At 47.9% G+C, this 18,143-nt stretch overlaps 1 protein-coding gene across 1 annotated transcript in view; it reads left to right on the top strand.

Annotated features, from left to right (window-relative positions):
- Nucleotides 1-12,559: 12,559 nt before the first annotated feature.
- The window catches only part of Nrx-1 (neurexin 1), a 371,741-nt gene continuing 366,157 nt past the window's right edge, over nt 12,560-18,143 (top strand). Inside the window, 1 exon segment of the mRNA XM_078182335.1 lies at nt 12,560-13,153. Coding sequence (XP_078038461.1) covers nt 12,560-13,153 — 594 coding nt within the window.

Genomic DNA, 18,143 nt, shown 5'->3' with positions numbered 1-18,143 from the left:
AGTTCAGACGATCGAGATTATTTTCGGCCGCCCCCATAAACTTTCGTCCGTTCGATTCTTCCGGTGTTCGCGCGTTGGCTCGGCCGGGCATGCGACGGACCCGCGCGGACGTGCCGCCTCGTCGTGGCTTGAAATTAAGCGAGAATATATTCTGTGTCGTTCCTTTGTAGAGCCGTGGGGAGAGGGGGGGAGGGTTAACTGGGTCAAGATTCGTAGCTCGATTCCAGAAAAGAAGCCGCGGCGGTGGCGGCTGCTGCTGCTGCGGCCTCGTGACTACGAACTCGTTATCGCGTGTACCCTGCGGAATAAGAATATGCGGGAAGAAATAGCCCGCGGAATGCGGAATCCACGCCGCGCCGCGCCGCCAACTTTATATCCCGCTCCTGCGGGGGGGCACTGATTCAATTTCCGCGGGACTGGATTATTCGAATTGATTACCGCCCGCGGAACGGAATTATTTTTCGAAAGTCCCGATCGCCGTGGCCCGGCTTTATTAGCACATCCCCCCGCTGATCTAATTTCGTGATTCCGCGAACCCGTCGAACCGTGGAATCGTGGCGGAGAATCTACAAGTTGAGTTCTACTGGAAGGTTCATTCTTAAACCGCAGCGATTGGAAAGGCAGCCTTTTATTTACGATTTTTATTAATAAAATTTAATAAATTTGTGTTTGTAGTGCGAGCAGAAGTTAAACACCTAAAACTCGTCTCTCGAAATGATTTTTTCTTCTGTATCTCCGGCGATCGAAAATTTTGGAAAAATTATGTTGTATAAAGCAAATGTTTGTTTAACAATCAGTCTTTGTTTCACGCGAATATCTTATATAGTTATCGAGAAAAGACCTCGCAAAGTTACAGATTCATTTCTTCATAAAGTAGACATAATTGTTCCTCTTAAATTATTTTTATTTATATCTAACAACTGACCTAAAATTTTGGAAAAATTACGCTAATTATAGCTTGATTATGCCTACCATTTGCCTTTTATTTCATTCAAATATCTTGAATAGCGATCAAGAAAAGCGCTTGCAAAGTCAAAAGCGAAAAAGCTTGTAGCTTCCCTGTTAAATGGAATCAATAAAAAAAGAAGCTGAATAAATAATATTGCATACCTCGGGGGTAGTTTCGCAAGAAATATTGCTTGCCTCGATCTGGTGCCGCAAATTCTGTTAGATCCCCTGGAAATGTTCGACGGGACGGTGGTTTCTCGGAGAAAACAACGAAAGTCAATTAAAGCCGGGCTCCACGAAATGGAAAGAAGACCGGCTTGCCCGGGTATATAGGGCGAACGTGTTGGGGACATCAATTTCACGGCGCCCGGAATACGAATATTTTGATTGATAAAGCACGGTAATGGATCGGTCAGAGTGAATCGGGTGCCTTAAGTTTTTCGTTTCTCGAGCGGCGGAAAAGGGGAACGAAGCGTGCCCGTCTCATTTCGCAGTTCGACAGACCGTGGAATTTCTTAGGCCGGGCGCATCGCGGATGCCCGACCGGTCGCGATATTATTACGGCTTCCGTTCGATTCTCTTTCCACGGCGTCCCGCCCAAGCCCCTCGCATTATTGAAAACTAATAAATAAAACGACGATCGTCCGCTCGCGGCGTCTCCGCGACGGAATCGCGTTTCCCGCTTCGCCAAAAATTCGCGAACCCTCGCCGTGAAACCATGCCGGACGAGATTTTACTCCATTTTAACTCCATTTTATCGGAACCAAATCGTTCCCATAGAAAGCGCTCTACCGAGGAGATTTTAATAAAATACAATCGACGAGCCTGAAAAGAAATTTTTATTTTTCTAAAACTCGAATTACGGCCTTGTAATTCGATCATCCCTTGCGGTAAAATAAATATCCGAGACGGGGTAGTCGCGAGGAACTCTTTTGAACAGATTTTAATAAAAAAAAATACAATGTAGCGAGCAAAAATTGTTCGAGGAAATTTCTCAAATAATTGAATATCGAATCGCTTTTTCTTCCATTTCCTGCAACGGAGTTATTCCCGCGGAGAGCAAATTAATTTTAACGAACGGTAATGCAGCCGCAAAAAAATTGTTGAAAGGCAACGCTCGTTCTCGAATAATACAATATAATAATAATAACCGCGGTACGCACGGTTTAATCATTCTTCGCGGTCGGGGCTCGGTCCCCGTTTTTAATCGAGACAATAATTCCGAATTTCGCCGGGGAATCTTTTGACGTTTCAACGATATCTCGTTCGACGAAAGTCGAAAGCAGAAAAACAGACCGCGAGCACACTTTGTCCCGCTTCCGCCCCTGGCTCTGTCGCGATATAATTTTTCTTTCGGCGTGGCGGCGTGGTATCGCGCGCGCGGACGGAGAATCGTCCGCCGGATGCCGCGGGGGAATCGATACCGAAAAATTTCGTAGTATTACGAGCTGCCATTAACGGAATTAATATGAATCGATGCGGCGGCCACAACACGCCCCTGCGACCGCGATAGATGCCCCTCGCGCCGCGTCATCGGTATTAATTAAATCGAAACTGCGAATCATGTCTACCGGAATGACAAGCAATTCCATGATATTTCATATAACGTGTAATTACTTTCGGCCGCGGCACGCGGACCCTCGAACGCGTACAGATTTTTCGAACTTAATGAACTTCTTTATACGACGCGTTAAGGATTTTAATTTGCTGTTAATTATGCGAGCTGTGGTCATCGAGTATGTATGTCTGGAATCGTTGGTAATCATTATTTTGTTACTTTTATTCGAACGAGTTTTCTGTAATTGACTCTGTAATTTTCTGTAATTATTGTACTCTGTTCGTCTGATCATACACTGTCCTGTACTACTTGTTTGGTAGGTTCTGCGTTAGTTGAAAGAGAATCAAATCAAGGACGAACCAACGTCGAAGGAACATTGTGAAATCGCACGGAAATTCGTAGAAAATGTACAATGCGGTGGTCGAGAAGTAATGAGGAAGCGTAATGAATGATCGACGAATTCTAAGTAGCGGTCTAATTGTGACCGTAACGAACTGGCAACGCGCGCGGATTAAGGAAGGGCGGCGGTGGCCGGCGCGCATTATTCGCAATCATCGATTCCCCTCACGGTCCAGAGGAAATGAGAGATTGAAAGGATGGGTTAATGATATGCGTTCCTGTCGCATGGTTTCGACAGGAACTATTTTCCCCAGTTCCCAAGCTTGCTCCATTCACGTCCCGCCTCATCTGCATCACCGCCGGTTGATCATCGCGCCGTTCCGCTTCCATTTATTTCTCGATATTTGAATGTCCTGCCGCGTCGTATTACCCAGGGCCGGGACCCGGGCCGCCCCTTGCCGGGGGGATTAGAGACAATTTTCGGAAAATTAAGATCGAAGGGTGTAGGCCACGGAATTGAATCTTCGTCAGGGCAAGTCGTCCGTAATCCCGTTCGCTGGGACACTGGCTCTCGTTTCTGTAACGGCGGATACTTTCTTCCGATAGAGGACACCGCTTTAAATATTATCACCGAGCATTTTTTTTTATTACAAAATTGTAATTTACAATTTTTATTCCATCGCAAAAAGGTTACCTGAAACGCTGAGGAGAGGCGTTAGTATGGAGAGCGATCTCATTGCCTCTGCTTCCTCAAGCATTTGTCTATTATATCGTTGCCCAATAAGTACTGAACACGTCTTAAAAACGTCCATTTTACGTCCAGTTTAGGTCTGCACGTTCCTAATTCATCAGACGTCTTTGAAGAGGAAAAACTTCCTACTGTGATAATTAAAAATGACTATTAAAAGTACGCCTATTTTTCTACGTCTTGGAAACGTCTTAAAAACGTCTTAAAGACGTCTTCTTGCCATCTAGGACTGGAATTTTCTCGAAATTGAAGTTCCTACTCATATTTCCCAATACCCTAGGCACGCTACGCTATAATTTCGACCATTTCCTATGGAAACGCAGAACGATCCTCCAGAAATCCCATACCGGTTCGAAAGTAGAAAATGTTTTGGCGAACGCGTTCGTAGGATCCTGGCGACTGTCTATATAGAGTGTACGTAAGAAAATAACGTTACACAGCATCAAACGACGGAGATGGAACGAAGGAAACGTAATCCCTTAGGGGGTGGAACTTGACAAAGGACCACGGAAAAGGGAGAGGAAAGCCGGCCATCGTCGAACGCCGGGGTGGAAAGTGAGAGGGAAAAAGCAGAGAATGCTCTTCAATCTTGTTGAATTAATCACTTTTCCACGTTCGGCTTTGACTGAGATTCTACAAGGATATCCCGGGGATTGACTGAACTTACCTGGCCGTGTGTATAGTCACCTTGAAAAATAAACCCTCCGAGCGAATCTTTCGAGAATCAACCGGGGAAGTCTTTGCTGCGGGGACCCAATGAAAATACTGTTAAACTCTGGTATTTTAATGGTACAGGTCAGTATTTAATTTGTAATTTATTTAGTTAATGTCCTGGCTGTTTAATTGCAATTTAGGATGAATGCAAATCGGCTATGTTCGTAAGTTATTTAGGACACTTGAATGGAGCGTGAAAATTACTGGACTTTTATTATGGTATTATTATTTTATTATTTCTTTATTTTATATATAAATTATGTCTTTCATTTTCTGACTCCATTGTATGTGTTAAAATTGTATTTAAAAGCATTTAGCCTGAAATAAGACATCTTAAAGACGTCCATTCCAAGACGTAAGACGTTCAGACCGAAAATGGACGTTTTTAAGACGTATCCAGTGCTTAATAGAATATTTATTCGATGCCATAATTTCGTCTCCGCATCCGTACTTCCAACAGTGCATCAAGAACAACGTGCTCCATCCAGAAAGTCGCGAATGGCCGAGAGTTTCGCGGGTGAGTAGAGCCCGGGGCCAGCAGAGTACCTACAACAAAGAAAATAAAATGTTCGTTTTCCGGTATGATCGTCGCGTAGCCGTGGCTTGATAAAGCTCTCCGGAGCATCTGGTTCTCTCGTTAGATTGCCCCGGGCTTCTAGAGAAACGCGCGGCACTCGACTCGCGCTCGCTAAGACACCCCCCGGGCTCGGTTATTGGTATTTAAATTTCTTCCATTTCGAGGAAAGCGTCGTCGTCGTCGTCGTCGACGGCGTCGAGGTTGTAGGTTAATTACACGGTCGGCACACGGGTGCCGGTACCGGACCCTGTAATTATTGCCGCGCAGCCCGTGACTAAGGAAACGTCGCGAGTATCGACGCCGGCCGTTTCGCCGTTTTAATTAATTAATTTAGTTTTGATTTTACGCTCGTCGCGCCGTCACACCTGCGGTCGTCGTTCGTCGCCGTCGCGATGTCTCCCCGTGCACGCTCGTCCTCTATCGTTCTCGCAACGTTACTCGCAATTACTTTATCAAATTAATAAAATATATGCTAAATTATTTTACGGTTTTATGGATCCAGGAAATAATTAATAGAAATAGTAATTTATATAAAAATTGAGATTTGTGAATGTGGGAGGAGAGATGAGGGCGCGGTGTAGCGCCAGCAAATACGCGGCACTCTCTTCCGCGTCCGCCCGAAAGCAGATCGAGATCCGAACATCACGGACGCATCCCCGAAGGCAATCAGAAACGATGAAACCGAGAGCTCTTTTTCGTCCCGGCTCCCGGCGGGAATCGATTACCCATCGATAAGCCTGTTCCTAGGGAGACCGGACCGGCCCGTTCGATTAATTAGTGCTCGCGTCGATCGCCTCTAATTGACGCTCGATGCTTGACGACCGGTGACAGCGATGTCTCGGCAAATAGTCTTTACTCGACACTCGACTCTCTATCCCTTCCCCCCTGGGTGAGCCAGCCCGCGCCGCTGCTACTCCTCCGTAAAAGACTGAAGAGCGAACAGAAGGGGGTGCTGCGCGAGAGGGTGCGGGATGGGGTGGGGTGGGTGGAGGCCGAGGGAGAAGACGAAGGGAAGAAGAAGGCAAGAACGACGTTAGCCATCTTGGCCGTTCGTGTTGTATCGTTCTTACGGATCGGTGCTTTTCACGGGCTTCTGCCATGCTTTCTCAGCACTGTCCGGCGTTCGTGGTAGTGCCGTTGCTTTCCACCTTACAGCAGACACCTACCATCCTTCTAGACCCGGCTCGCGCGGCCACCATCCCCGGGAACCACCTTTGTACGGTACTTCTGCGGTCTCCTCTCCTTCTTCTGTCTAGCTACTCTCATTCGAACGTTCCGCCCGCGTTACCGACCCCCGCTACGCCACCATCTTTTCCCTCCTCCTCCTCTTCCACCTCCTCTTCCTCCATCTCTCCTCCGCCACCTTTTTCCTACCGTCGACGATTCGCGCCGCTACTTTACCACCTCGTGTCTGACCCGTATATTTCGGTCGCCCTGTTTTCCCGTTCGCCGATCGAGGATCTTCGCGTTTCCCTTCTCAGTCGGCCAGCATCCCTGCAATCTTGAATCCCGCGGCAAAGCACGGTGCGGACACGCCGGACGAAATTATTATTGTAATTGCTAGAGGCAGATACACATTTTGCATGTGTCCTGTTTTATATATCTCATATTTCATATTTCATATTTCATATTCTATATTCTATATTCTATATTCTATATTCCATATTCCATATTCCATATTCCTTATTCCATATTCCATATTCCATATTCCATATTCCATATTCCATATTCCATATTTCATATTCCATATTCCATATTCCATATTCCATATTCCACATTCCATATTCCATATTCTATATTCTATATTCTGCATAAAAATTCCGCAAGCCATTGTTTCCGCTTGCGACACGACGCAGCGATTAATGCTGTGGACCCTTTCCTCTTAATAAAAACTTCGCCGTTGTAGCTTTTTTCCATAAACGAACGAACGAACGAGGTTTACCGAACACTTCTTGCCTTTTTACTGCACTTCTTTATAGCGTTACGCAAATTGTCCAGGTCTGTTTACGTGCACGTACACTCGACAGCGAAATTAAAGCATCGATCATTTTTTGGCAGGAAACTTGTCTACCTTCGAACAGCTATAACTCCGTTAAAAATGATCATAAAATTATGATTCTTTTTTTAAATGAAAGCTTAGAGTGTCTACTTTCTGAGGGTATACTCTAAAATTGCTATCGCGCATTGCTGTGATTGTAGTAGTAAAAATAAGTGGATTGCGATAGTTAAGCACTTGCGATACCGAAAGGGTGCAAAGTGTATCGTTTGCTGTAGCTTGAAAAAATTTTTTTCGAGCCTGCCGTTTTAACCATCGTCAAGTTCATAGTTTTCCCTTTAATTTGAGGGCTGAATCGCGTCGCTACGATTTTTTCTCGCGAAGTTACTGGATTTTTAACAATACAAGTGCTGGCGTATAAGCGAAGATATTTTATAAGAGGGTTGCACCCTTAATAAACTCGTTTATACATTGACTCTGTATATTAATTATATACTAATTTTTATTTCGACTCGACTTCTTGCAAGAAAGCCACAATTTCTCTAAAAAAGGGACAAAAAATCTTCGTAGAGAAAAGTGAGAAAATTCCAAGTGATTGAATCCTGTGCGAAAGGGTAGAACCGCGGGTACTCGTCGAGTGCATTTACAGTTTCAGGTGTATCGGATGGATCGGCGATACGATGCACGTCGTTGCCGTCGCGGATGCGTTTAAAACGTCGGGTCTCGGGGTCCCGCGCATCGATAACGTTTTTATTGTGGCCTGATCTTTCCTCGAGGATTTTGAGGGACCCCGGAAGCAATTCGGAATTTACGTTACGGCAGCCGCCGCGACAAAGATCGGAATACGAGGTATTCCGCGGCTCGGTATCGGCGCGGAAGAATTTAAGGCACGCCCGGCATCGACGCACCCCCGAATCTCCTCCACCTCCTCCTCTGCCGGATACGCTCGGGGAAGTCGATACGGCGGAACAACGGGCGCAATAAATTTTAAACATACTTCGAGCTGCATTAGAGCAGTACTTAGAATTTTTCGTTCTTCCGACCATAAATCGACACTCCCGCGGATAAACTTCCGGAAAGTTTCGCGGCACGGGAACTTCGTGATTCTATTGGCGTTTTTCCGGTCATAGGCGGCCGAACCCTATCTTCGGGATTAATCTCGATATCAACTAGGAAGTTGCCGTAATGCATCGCGAAATGGGTGTCCCACAAGTTTCTTCCCCTTTTTTTAATTTGAAATGAATTTAGGACATTTGTTGTTTAAGGCTGATTTTATTAACTTTGAACGACGATAACTTTCGGAAAAATTATTGCAGAATAATGATGTTTCTTTCAGATTAAAGCTTGAAGCTTCTGCTTTAAGAGACTGTTCTTAAATCTTTCATTCGATGCACCCTTATCTCTGTAACCCTTTAGATACGAAGCCATGTTCGTCGTATTGAAAATTGCCAAGTTTGACAAAATCCACGGACCGTGTAAAATTTTTTTCAGGGATGCCACTTACTGTAAATCAAAGTTTGAACCTTCCTCTTTAATTGAAAAAAAACGAAACGTGTCTGCGATTTTTTTTCGCCAAGTTATCGATGTTGCATTTACAGACGATATTATAGAAAAATGGCAATGGTACAAGGGTCGCTTTAAGTTGCTGTAACTTGGCGAAAAAAAATCGCAGACACGTTTCGTTTTTTTTCAATTAAAGGGGAAGGTTCAAACTTTATTTTACAATAAGTCGCATCACAAAAAAAAATTTTTTGACTCCCTCACCCTGGGTCAAAAACAGTTTAATATCCGACTATTATTTGCCTCTTTATTCGCCGAAAATGAAATAAACATATAATAGTGGCGACAATAATAAATAAATATAGAAAACATCGAAATAAATATCAGCCTGCCATGTCGGACCATTGTCCGGACGTTCTACTTTTCGGAGAAGCAATTTAATAAATTGGGGCTCGCCGAATAAGCATCAGTCTACTGCGTCCGACCATCGTCTGGACTTTCTACTTGGAGAAGGAATTTCATAAGCAGAAAGCCACAGAATAAATATCGGTCCATTGTGTCTGGCCATTGCTGGGATTTTCTACTTTCTCGACGCAATTTGGTAAATAGATGACGCCAAAATAAATATCACAATATGTCTGACTGTTGTTTGCTTGTACTACTTGCTGGTAGCAATTTCGTAGTTGAAGAGTTGCAAATTTTTAAAATAACTATTATTTGAGATTCTTTAGAATATATTTATTAGAGATTCCCTCGAAACGTCCGCTGCTCTTAGAATCCTCAACCATCGCCGCGAGTCTCTCCAATGGCATATACAGTCATCCTGAATTCTGCACCGTGGCGTGCATTAACTAATAGCGTATTATCGTCGATCTAACCGGCATCGATTTCACTGTAAAACAAGCCGTCGCTGACATACCAATCAAACCGAGCCCGCAACAATCCCAATAATCTCGCCGGGGGTTCGCCGGGGGTTCGCCGTTTCCCCCCTCCGAAGACATCCAAGAGTGCCAAATACGGGGCTCTCTGCAGGCGTACGCACGCGGCGCATCCGCGGTCCGTTCGATCATCGATCTCGCCGGACAATATTTCGGCGCGATGACCACGCGGCCCGCGTGCATCCCCCTGGAAGTTCCCGTCCTCCTCCCGCGAGCGTCGACCGCGGTTCGCATTCTACCCTACGCCGTGATCATCGAGCGAGAGAGAACTTGAGCAAGCTCTTGGGGGAGAGAGAGACGACAGAGAGAGAGAGATATGACGAGGAGGGACTCAATAAGGACTAGGCGTCTTAATGGCGTTCATTTGATGGCAATTTTAGGTCTGGACGTCTTATGCCTTAAAGTGGATGTCTTTAAGACGTCTCCAATGTTCTACATCAGACGTCTTAATAACTTATTACTGTGATAGTTTAGAATAAATTTGTTAAAGGGTTATGATTAAAAATTGGGCGTCTTGATAACAGAGGACGTTTGTAGACCGTTTCTAGGCTGTTGGTAGGCCGGTCATAAGGGACGTTTTAAAGACGTCTCTGTGTTATCAGGGTAGGAAGGGAGATAGAGAGGGATGACAGAGGCATAGAGAGAGACGAGATAGGGTAAGAGGGAGAGAGAGAGAGAGGAAGAGGGAAAAGATGGAGTAAGAGAGAGAGAGAGAGAAGGAGTCCTCGTCGGGTGATCTCGAGCGAGTCGGTGGCTCCTCTTCCCTCCGAGTAGAGTTCGACTATCGTTCCCGTTTCTTCTTGGTTCGGTCCGTCGTTCGTTCGGCGTAGGTTCTCGCACGGCGCTTGCGCGCGGAAACGGCGCGAGGCGTCGGCGTCGTGCCGGGGGCGTCGCACGAACGTTGTCGGCCAGCGGACCGACCGTCTCGACCGAGCGTTCTCCTCCGGCCAGGCCAGTATCAAGCCGGGAGCCGTCGAGAGGGTTGATCCACCTCTGGAAACGGTAGCCTGACGAGACGCGCTGCGTTCTCCTAGGACGTCGCGAACACAGGCCTCTGTGCGGAGGAGCGTCGCTACCGTGTCCACGTACCGGGAGGGAAACTCGCAACCGGAGCGAGTGTTAGAGAGAGAAAGAGAGAAAGAGAGAGGGAGAGAGAGAGTGGTAGGCAGCTAGCAGAGCGCAAAGCAGAGGAGAGCCCCGATTCTCGCGGAGTGTCGCGCGCGCTGCCGTACACGGGGGTGGCTGCCGCTGGCTCGGCGTTCAGGTGCAGTGGCTGCCAGTGGAACTCGCCAGTCGGATGAAAAAAATGGGGCGTACGCCGTGCAACGAGAGGCGGATCGATCGCGAAATAAACGTACGCTGGATGGTGGACGACGCGGAGTAACCTGTCTCGCGAGCCGCCAGCCGAGGCCTCCGCCGCCGGAAAAATCGGAGCAGCCCGACCAGACGGAGAAGAAGAAGAAGAAGAAGGAGAGAGAGAGAGCGAGAGAGCGAGAGAGCCGGGGCCATCGCGAGCATCGTGTGTGCCGCCGTCGCGTCGGCCACGCCATAATAGTGGTGCGCGTCGACTGTTTGGACGTCGTCGGGCCGTCTGGTTCCCTCCGCCGTAGTCGAAAGGGGACACAGCCGGAAGCTTCGCCATCGGTTCTTTGGTGGTGCGTCGTCGCAGGTGTGCGTGCGAGGTCGAGGGTGCTCTCGCGTGTCGCCACGGTTGGCCCCACCGTTGGCCCCGTTCTCCTCTCCCACGCGTCCCCAACACCCCTCTCTCTCTCACACACACACACGCACACGCGCGCGCGCACACACACACACGCACAGAGACACAGCCAGACACACGTACGCAGGTACGCCGTACAACCTCCTCTATCTCTCTCCTCCTCTCTCTTTCTCTCTCCGGCAGCCCCTCTCCGTCCGGTGTATGTGTACGCGTATCTCTCGCCCCCATGCAGCTCGCGTAGCACAGTGATATCGGGGAAGGGAAGAAACGCGAGTCGATCGCGTACCGTGCGTGGTGAAAGTGCTCTCGTGTCACACCGTGTATTAGGAGGTCGAGGTCGTGCCGCTCGCTCGCCGCTCGCTTGCTCTCGCTCCTAGAGCCGCGCGCCACGTACCCCCTGCACGCTCCTATCGAGATACGCCGATCCCGCTGAAGAATTTATGAGTCCGGAGCGGGACCCGAGGCCGCCCGACCAGCCTCTGGGGCTGCCGGTGACCCTGACGGGATCCAGCTAACCCGTAATCCGCCTCGCTCTTTCGAGATCGCTGCAGGCCGCCTGCCTGACGGAAACCGAACGAGAGAGACAGAGAGAGAGAGAGAGGGAGAGAGAGAGGGAGAGAGGAGAGAGCGAGGGAGTGAGCAAGCTCGAGAGGACACTCGAGGAGACGACGACATCGCCGTAACAGACGGGGGAAGTGTGTCACCAAAGTGGTGCGAGGCGTCCCGAGGTGCCGCGCGGCTTTCCTCGCCGCTACGATCTCGAAAGCCCGCTGCACGAGTCCGTCTCCAAAACTCCGCCAGCGTCGAAAAACAACGCGCGATCATTCGGATGAGTTCGGTGAGTGAGTGAGCGCACACTCGAGAGGATCGAGTCGCGTGCTACGTGATTGTGAAGTGATTCCCTAGGTATACGGATCCGAACGCATCCCCAGGTGTCACGTGGAGAACCTGTCCGCTTCGCTGGCCGAGCATCTCTCGTTTGCCATCGATTTCTCGTCGCTCGGTTTGAATCGGTGTTCCCACAAAAAGAAACAGAGAGAAGCGTCTGAGAGAAGCGGATCGGACCGAAGGCGGATCGAGAGCCGATTCCGAAACCCGGAGAACCGTGCCGAGAGAGTAGTCACTCTCTCTTTCCATAGCCGTCGCCTACGCACGCAGCGGAGGCGAGAGACGGGTTGCGCGTGCGTGCTCACGTGCGAGCGTAGCCGGCACAACGTGGCTAGCACAGCAGCAGCAGAGGTACACAGGGTGGCTAGGAGGGCGAGCAGCTCTCGGGGTGAGTTCTAGTCGGATGATCGAGGCGGTCCAGTGATTCCACGGTGCGGTTACGGTGTGTCATGTGACCGAGGGAGCCGAGAACCGGATCGCTTCGCGCACACCTGCTTCACGAAGAGGACCGCTATAGAGAGAGAAAGAGAGAGAGAGAGCCTGTCGCCCGAGAAAACGCTCTTGATGCCCAGAATCTAGCGACGGTCCCCGAGTGTCAACGACGACCAACACACACACACACGCGCGCACGCAACCATGCATTCCCAGATTTTGCCTCTGCTGGTGGTGCTGCTGCTCGGCCAAGCGGCCCTGTCCTTCGTCCTCGAGGGCTCGGCCACCAGCTACGCGCAGTTCCGCAAGTGGAACGCCGGACTGAACGGCACCTTGGAGTTCGAGTTCAAGACCGAGCAGGGCAACGGGCTGCTACTCTACACCGACGACGGCGGCACTTACGACTTCTTCGAGGCGAAGCTCGTCGAGAGCGCGCTCAGGCTCAGGTACAACCTAGGCGGCGGCGCCCAGATCGTCACCGTCGGCCATGACCTGGGCGACGGGCACTGGCACAAGGTGCAGATCACCAGGTGCAACGAGAACACCACCCTGACCGTCGACGGCGTCAGCGCCGTGTCCACGTCGAGGGGCAAGGAGTTCGAGTTCGGCAAGCTGCCGGGCAACTCGGACGTGTACGTCGGCGGCATGCCCAGCTGGTACAACAGCAAGCTCACGTTGCTCGCGCTGCCCAGCGTCATATTCGAGCCCAGGTTCAACGGGTTCATCAGGAACCTCGTCTACGCCGACGGGGAGAGCTCCGTGCCCAAGCGACAGGAGATGAAGAGCCGGGACGCCAAGGTAGGCGATTCGAATGAAATGGAAATTCTTCCTTGTCAATTATTCTAGAACAGACATTTTTAACCCTCTGCACTCGAATCACTATTCGAATTAATTTTTGAATTCACAAAGAAATAAATCTCGGTCCATTATACCCAATTATCATTGGCTCGTAAAATCTGCTACAAATAATCGAACAAACATAAAACATCGGCATGGCCATCAGACGGCAGCGTCTGATCATCGCTCGGACAATTCTACTCGTAACAACCAACTGACCAAGTGCGAAAGCCTCGGAAGAGAAGCACCAAATAGGATTAAACACTTTTGTTACATTTCTTCTTTTTCGATACCGCGGTGCGCTCAATTCCTCTTGGCTCTTTAAATCGCGCTGCGCTGCGAATGAAAAATCGAGACCGGACGAATTGCATTACGTCGCAGGACCCTCCTCCACCGTGATCCGTAATTAGCAATTACTTTCTCCGGCAATGTGAACGCTCGGTGGAATCGAGTATCGTTGTCCCGTGGGCTCATTCGCGGGGACTTTGAACAACGCGTCGCGGAATAGTAGGAGGAAACGGCCAATCGATGGAAAGCGATAAAGTGGGTGCACACACCGTCGCGCACACACACACCCCCCTTCCCCCGGATAGCCGGTTTATTTTTAGCGTTCCGTGTGTAACCGCGTACACGGATATATATATACGTGATTTTCGGAAAGGGAGAAGCCCCCGGTTTATGACGTTCGATCGTACAGCGCGCCAGAGTTCAGGGATCACCGGCGAGAAAGCGTCTTCTTCGGGGGAGGGTGGATTATCTTCCTGACTCAGCTGTAACAGGCTGGGTGCAACAGGGTGACAGCCACTCGTCCACTTTATCCTCGCCCTTGGCGGAATGAATATGCACGATTCTTTTGAATATATTAAACCGAGCGCGCCGTCCCCGTGTCGCCGATATTAGACGGCGTTGATTTAGGGGTCCGCCAGCATCCACGCAACTTCGACCTTTTACACTCGAAGTCGATTTTATAGTAAATTTGAAATAACTCCTCTGGTTTGTGACAACGAAAGGTGCGCCTTGGTTTTTCATTTTCAAACTGGGATAAAAACGAAACCAAATCGATAGAATTTTTTTACTGAATTAAAAATAAAAGTCCAAGCAACGAAACAACAATATAAATCAGGCGCTTCGAACACGTTATCGAGACAAAAATTATTGACAAAATCCGCAATCCCTTAGTTGTCAATTAAATAGATTTATTGATCAGAAGACGAGCCCATCTCTCGAGTCTGACCAATGCTAGTCTCTTCTACTGCTCGGAAACGATACGCAGCTTCCTAGGAATCCGGATCGTAAAGCAAACAGTGGCGCAGGCGCGGCGTCGCAAAATATTAGATTCATTTGGGTTGTTTACGAGGGTGCGAACGCGACAATGGCTCGCGGAACGGCGCGACAGTTCTCACTTTCTCGCCCCGTAAAAATGTCTTGCTCGTAAACGAATTAAGCCGTCTCTCGCATTTTTACAAGCAATAAGCCGCGCGCGAGCGCGGAGGACTAAATTTGCCGGGGGGAGCATAGGCGCGCTTACTCGCAGCAAGAATTTCATAACAAGCGCACACAGAGGGGGGGGACGAGGGATATTCATCCGTGGAATTTCTTGCGTTCGCGCGAATCTGGGCCAGGCGTCGCGGGGAACGTATTGTTACGCACGCCGGCTGACACCGTTTCGGCGTTTTATAATAAGGGGAACGCGGTATCAAAAAAACCGTTTTTGTTCTCTTCCGCGTTCAAAATGCCGTCCCTCCCTCTCTCTCTCTCTCTCTCTCTTTCTCTCTTTGGCTACCCCTTTGAGCGCCCAGTTTTGTTTAACAATAGATCCGAGCGACGTTGCGGATATTAACGTCGCGCCACTCCCTTTGCCGGGCGCAGTCAAACGGCCGCAATTGTTTTCTAGCGTTATTCTTTCGGATTCGCCTGGCCGTGGAAATTAACGTCGTGTTCCTATCACGGTCGAACGATGTCCGATGTTTTAACGAATTCCACCGGTCCTTTCGCGGGACTGTGAACAAGGACAAGTAGTTCAATTACTGTGCCACCCTTGGTTACCCTATTTTTGCAATAATTTTACTTGTATCTGTATTGTAGTAGATATTCCATTTTCTTTAATTTTTTTATTTTCTTAATATATCGAGTACCGAATATTGAGTATTCAGTATAGAATATTGAATATTGAGTATTCAGTATTAAATATCGAATATTGAATATTGAGTATTCAGTATTAAATATCGAATATTGAATATTGAGTATTAAATATCGAATATTGAGTATTAAGTATTAAATATCGAATATTGAGTATTCAGCATTAAATATCGAATATTGAGTATTAAGTATTAAATATCGAATATTGAATATCAAGTATCGAATATCGAATATTAAAAGTTGAGTATTGGGTATTCGATATTGAAAGCTGAGTATCGAGTATTAAATAATGAATATTAAATATTGAGTATAGAGCAGTGATTATTGAATATTGAGTATTGAGCTCTGAATATAGAATATTAAACACTGAACACTGAATATCGAGTACTGAGTATTAAATATTAAATATTAAATGTTGACGGGTCGTGGTAAATCGCACGAGTTCGCGAGCGTTAATCGAGTCCACGGCTAAGTTGTTTTCCATAACTCGAACGACACGCGCTCGATCCAATCGAATTCGCGACGCAACAACGTGACAATCTCCGTGATAGAATTAAATGAAAACACAACCCTGCAGATCGCGGCGGGCACACTCCGCGATATTAAGAGCGCTGATTATACGAACCGAAAAGGAAGCAGAGAGATACCTTCGCGTGCGCAACTCTGTTAACAAGATTCCTGGCAAAAGGGGGAGAGCAGCAGACAGTTTCAACGAGTCGGTTCTTGCTGCAAATGAATAATGCTTAATTAAAATAATACCCGTTCGAACGTTCGCTCTAATGAAGCATTGTTTCGGGACGCAAACAATAGCGAATCCCACCGATGGTACATTGGAACTTTATAATGAATTCCGTGGAACATGATACACTCTGTATCAACCCTTTCCGCTCGAAGACATCTCCAATTCGGAATCCAAAATTGTTTTTCCGTAGCACACGGTATATTTGTTTCTCTGCGGTTTATAACGAATGCATTTTACCCGGAGTAAATATCAAATATTTCTGTGGCTGGCGGAGTAGTCTTTAAAACTTGGCGAAACAATTTTTTGCCTTAGTAGCATATTATTTATATATATATTTTTTTTAAAAAAGATATTAGACATTATATACATCTCTATACTCTAAATATACTCTATATACATATGACATAATATATACTCTAACATCTACGTATACTCTTTAAAAAATATTAGAGATCCTGGATGATGGAAACAGTATTACTTCAGAGATCATGAATTTACGACGAACGGCGATGCTCGTCGCGACGCGCGTCGCTGTAGAAGTGTATTACGGTGAAACCGGATAACGAAAGCGCAAAAAGGGAGTTTCGCGAAAGGAAATCGGCCATTGTCCCTGCCAACTCCATATTTCCGCGGATGGGCCGGATGCCAAAAATGCATCCGCTGCTTGTTCGTTATTACGCTGAACCATTCAAATTCGCGGAACGCCGCTCGTTTGCCACTCTCGCAAACGCGGGGCATAACAGCCGTATCCGCGGACGATTAGATGGGGCCGAAGACAGCCGCCCCGGGAATCCGCTGTCTCGTCAAAGAACCCTGTCCACACTGCCAACGTGGGCAAGCTGAAACGCGATTTCCATCCATCCCACCCCCTACTCCCGCGCTTCAATTAATATAATGCTCTCGCGTGTGTTGCGCCGACGAACACCCCGTTCCAATCATTTTCCCTTTACCGATACACACGCGCGCGCGCGTCACGCGAACTGGAAAAGTTGGAGCCTGATTTCCGTGCATCCCCAGTTCGCTTCAATTAATAGAACGCTTTCGCGAGCGTCGCGGGCCAACGGAACTCTCTTTTTTACTTTCACGCTAGGATCGACGCGCGTCTACTTGCACCGGAAGGGTCGAGACTCCCTTGTTTTTTCTGTTAACGAGACGCCTGAGAGGCGACATTGCATTCTATGCGATTTAAAGCTCGTTAGTCCTAGCGTTAACCCTTTTATTGTAACATGTAACTTTGACACGAGCTTGACGGGACTCGTGACAGTGATCTCCAATATTTATATAGTATATTAAATGCTCCCTACACGTCGCCCGGACTCCGATCATATTCGGCACCCGTAACGAAAGGGTTAAAACTAACAGCAAGGAGCTCGAATTTACAGTCGTCATAAATTCCGTTTCGCAGCACAGATAAGTAATGATTTTGGAATAATGGCTCGCGCGTTGCCGGCTTTTTGGGCGGCGCAGCGGGTTAATCAAGGCTTCTCGCAAGCAGCGGCGATGATCAAAGGCAACAGATTAGCGCGCAAGCACTCGCGTGGCCCCTCTCCGAGGAATATTATCGGAACGACGTAGGAATCCGATAGTTCGGAACTTCAATGATTCCGTAACGGTGCCGCGAGTACGCGCACCAACGTTCGCCGATCCACCGCGAACGTTAAAGTTGTTATTGTTAGGCTGTTAACCGTGGCAACGAGACAAACTGGGCGGCTCGCGCGACATTATCCGAGTAATCGTAGCTGGTTATTATCGACGATGATAAATGATAAGGATGAAGCATCTCCGAGGGTCATAGTTCCTCTTAAGGTCGTTTATATTATTCTGTAGGTATCTACGTTGTTTACTTGTACTCTTGTACATACTGTATAAATACAGAGTGCTCCAAAAGTCACGCGCCAGAAATGATGGATTCCTGAGGTGATTTGAAGCAACTTTTTCCTTAGCGAAAATGCTCCACGAGGCTTCGTTTACTAGTTATTAACGAAAAAGCGCCGACCAATAAGACAGCGAGACGACTGGCGCTAGCTGATCTCGCCGCTCATTGGTCGCTGTTTTTCCTTAATAACTCGT

This window comes from Augochlora pura, chromosome 1, assembly GCF_028453695.1.
Source record: "Augochlora pura isolate Apur16 chromosome 1, APUR_v2.2.1, whole genome shotgun sequence".
Classification (NCBI taxonomy): Eukaryota; Metazoa; Arthropoda; class Insecta; order Hymenoptera; family Halictidae; genus Augochlora; species Augochlora pura.
This window is presented reverse-complemented; position numbering and strand designations above follow the sequence as displayed.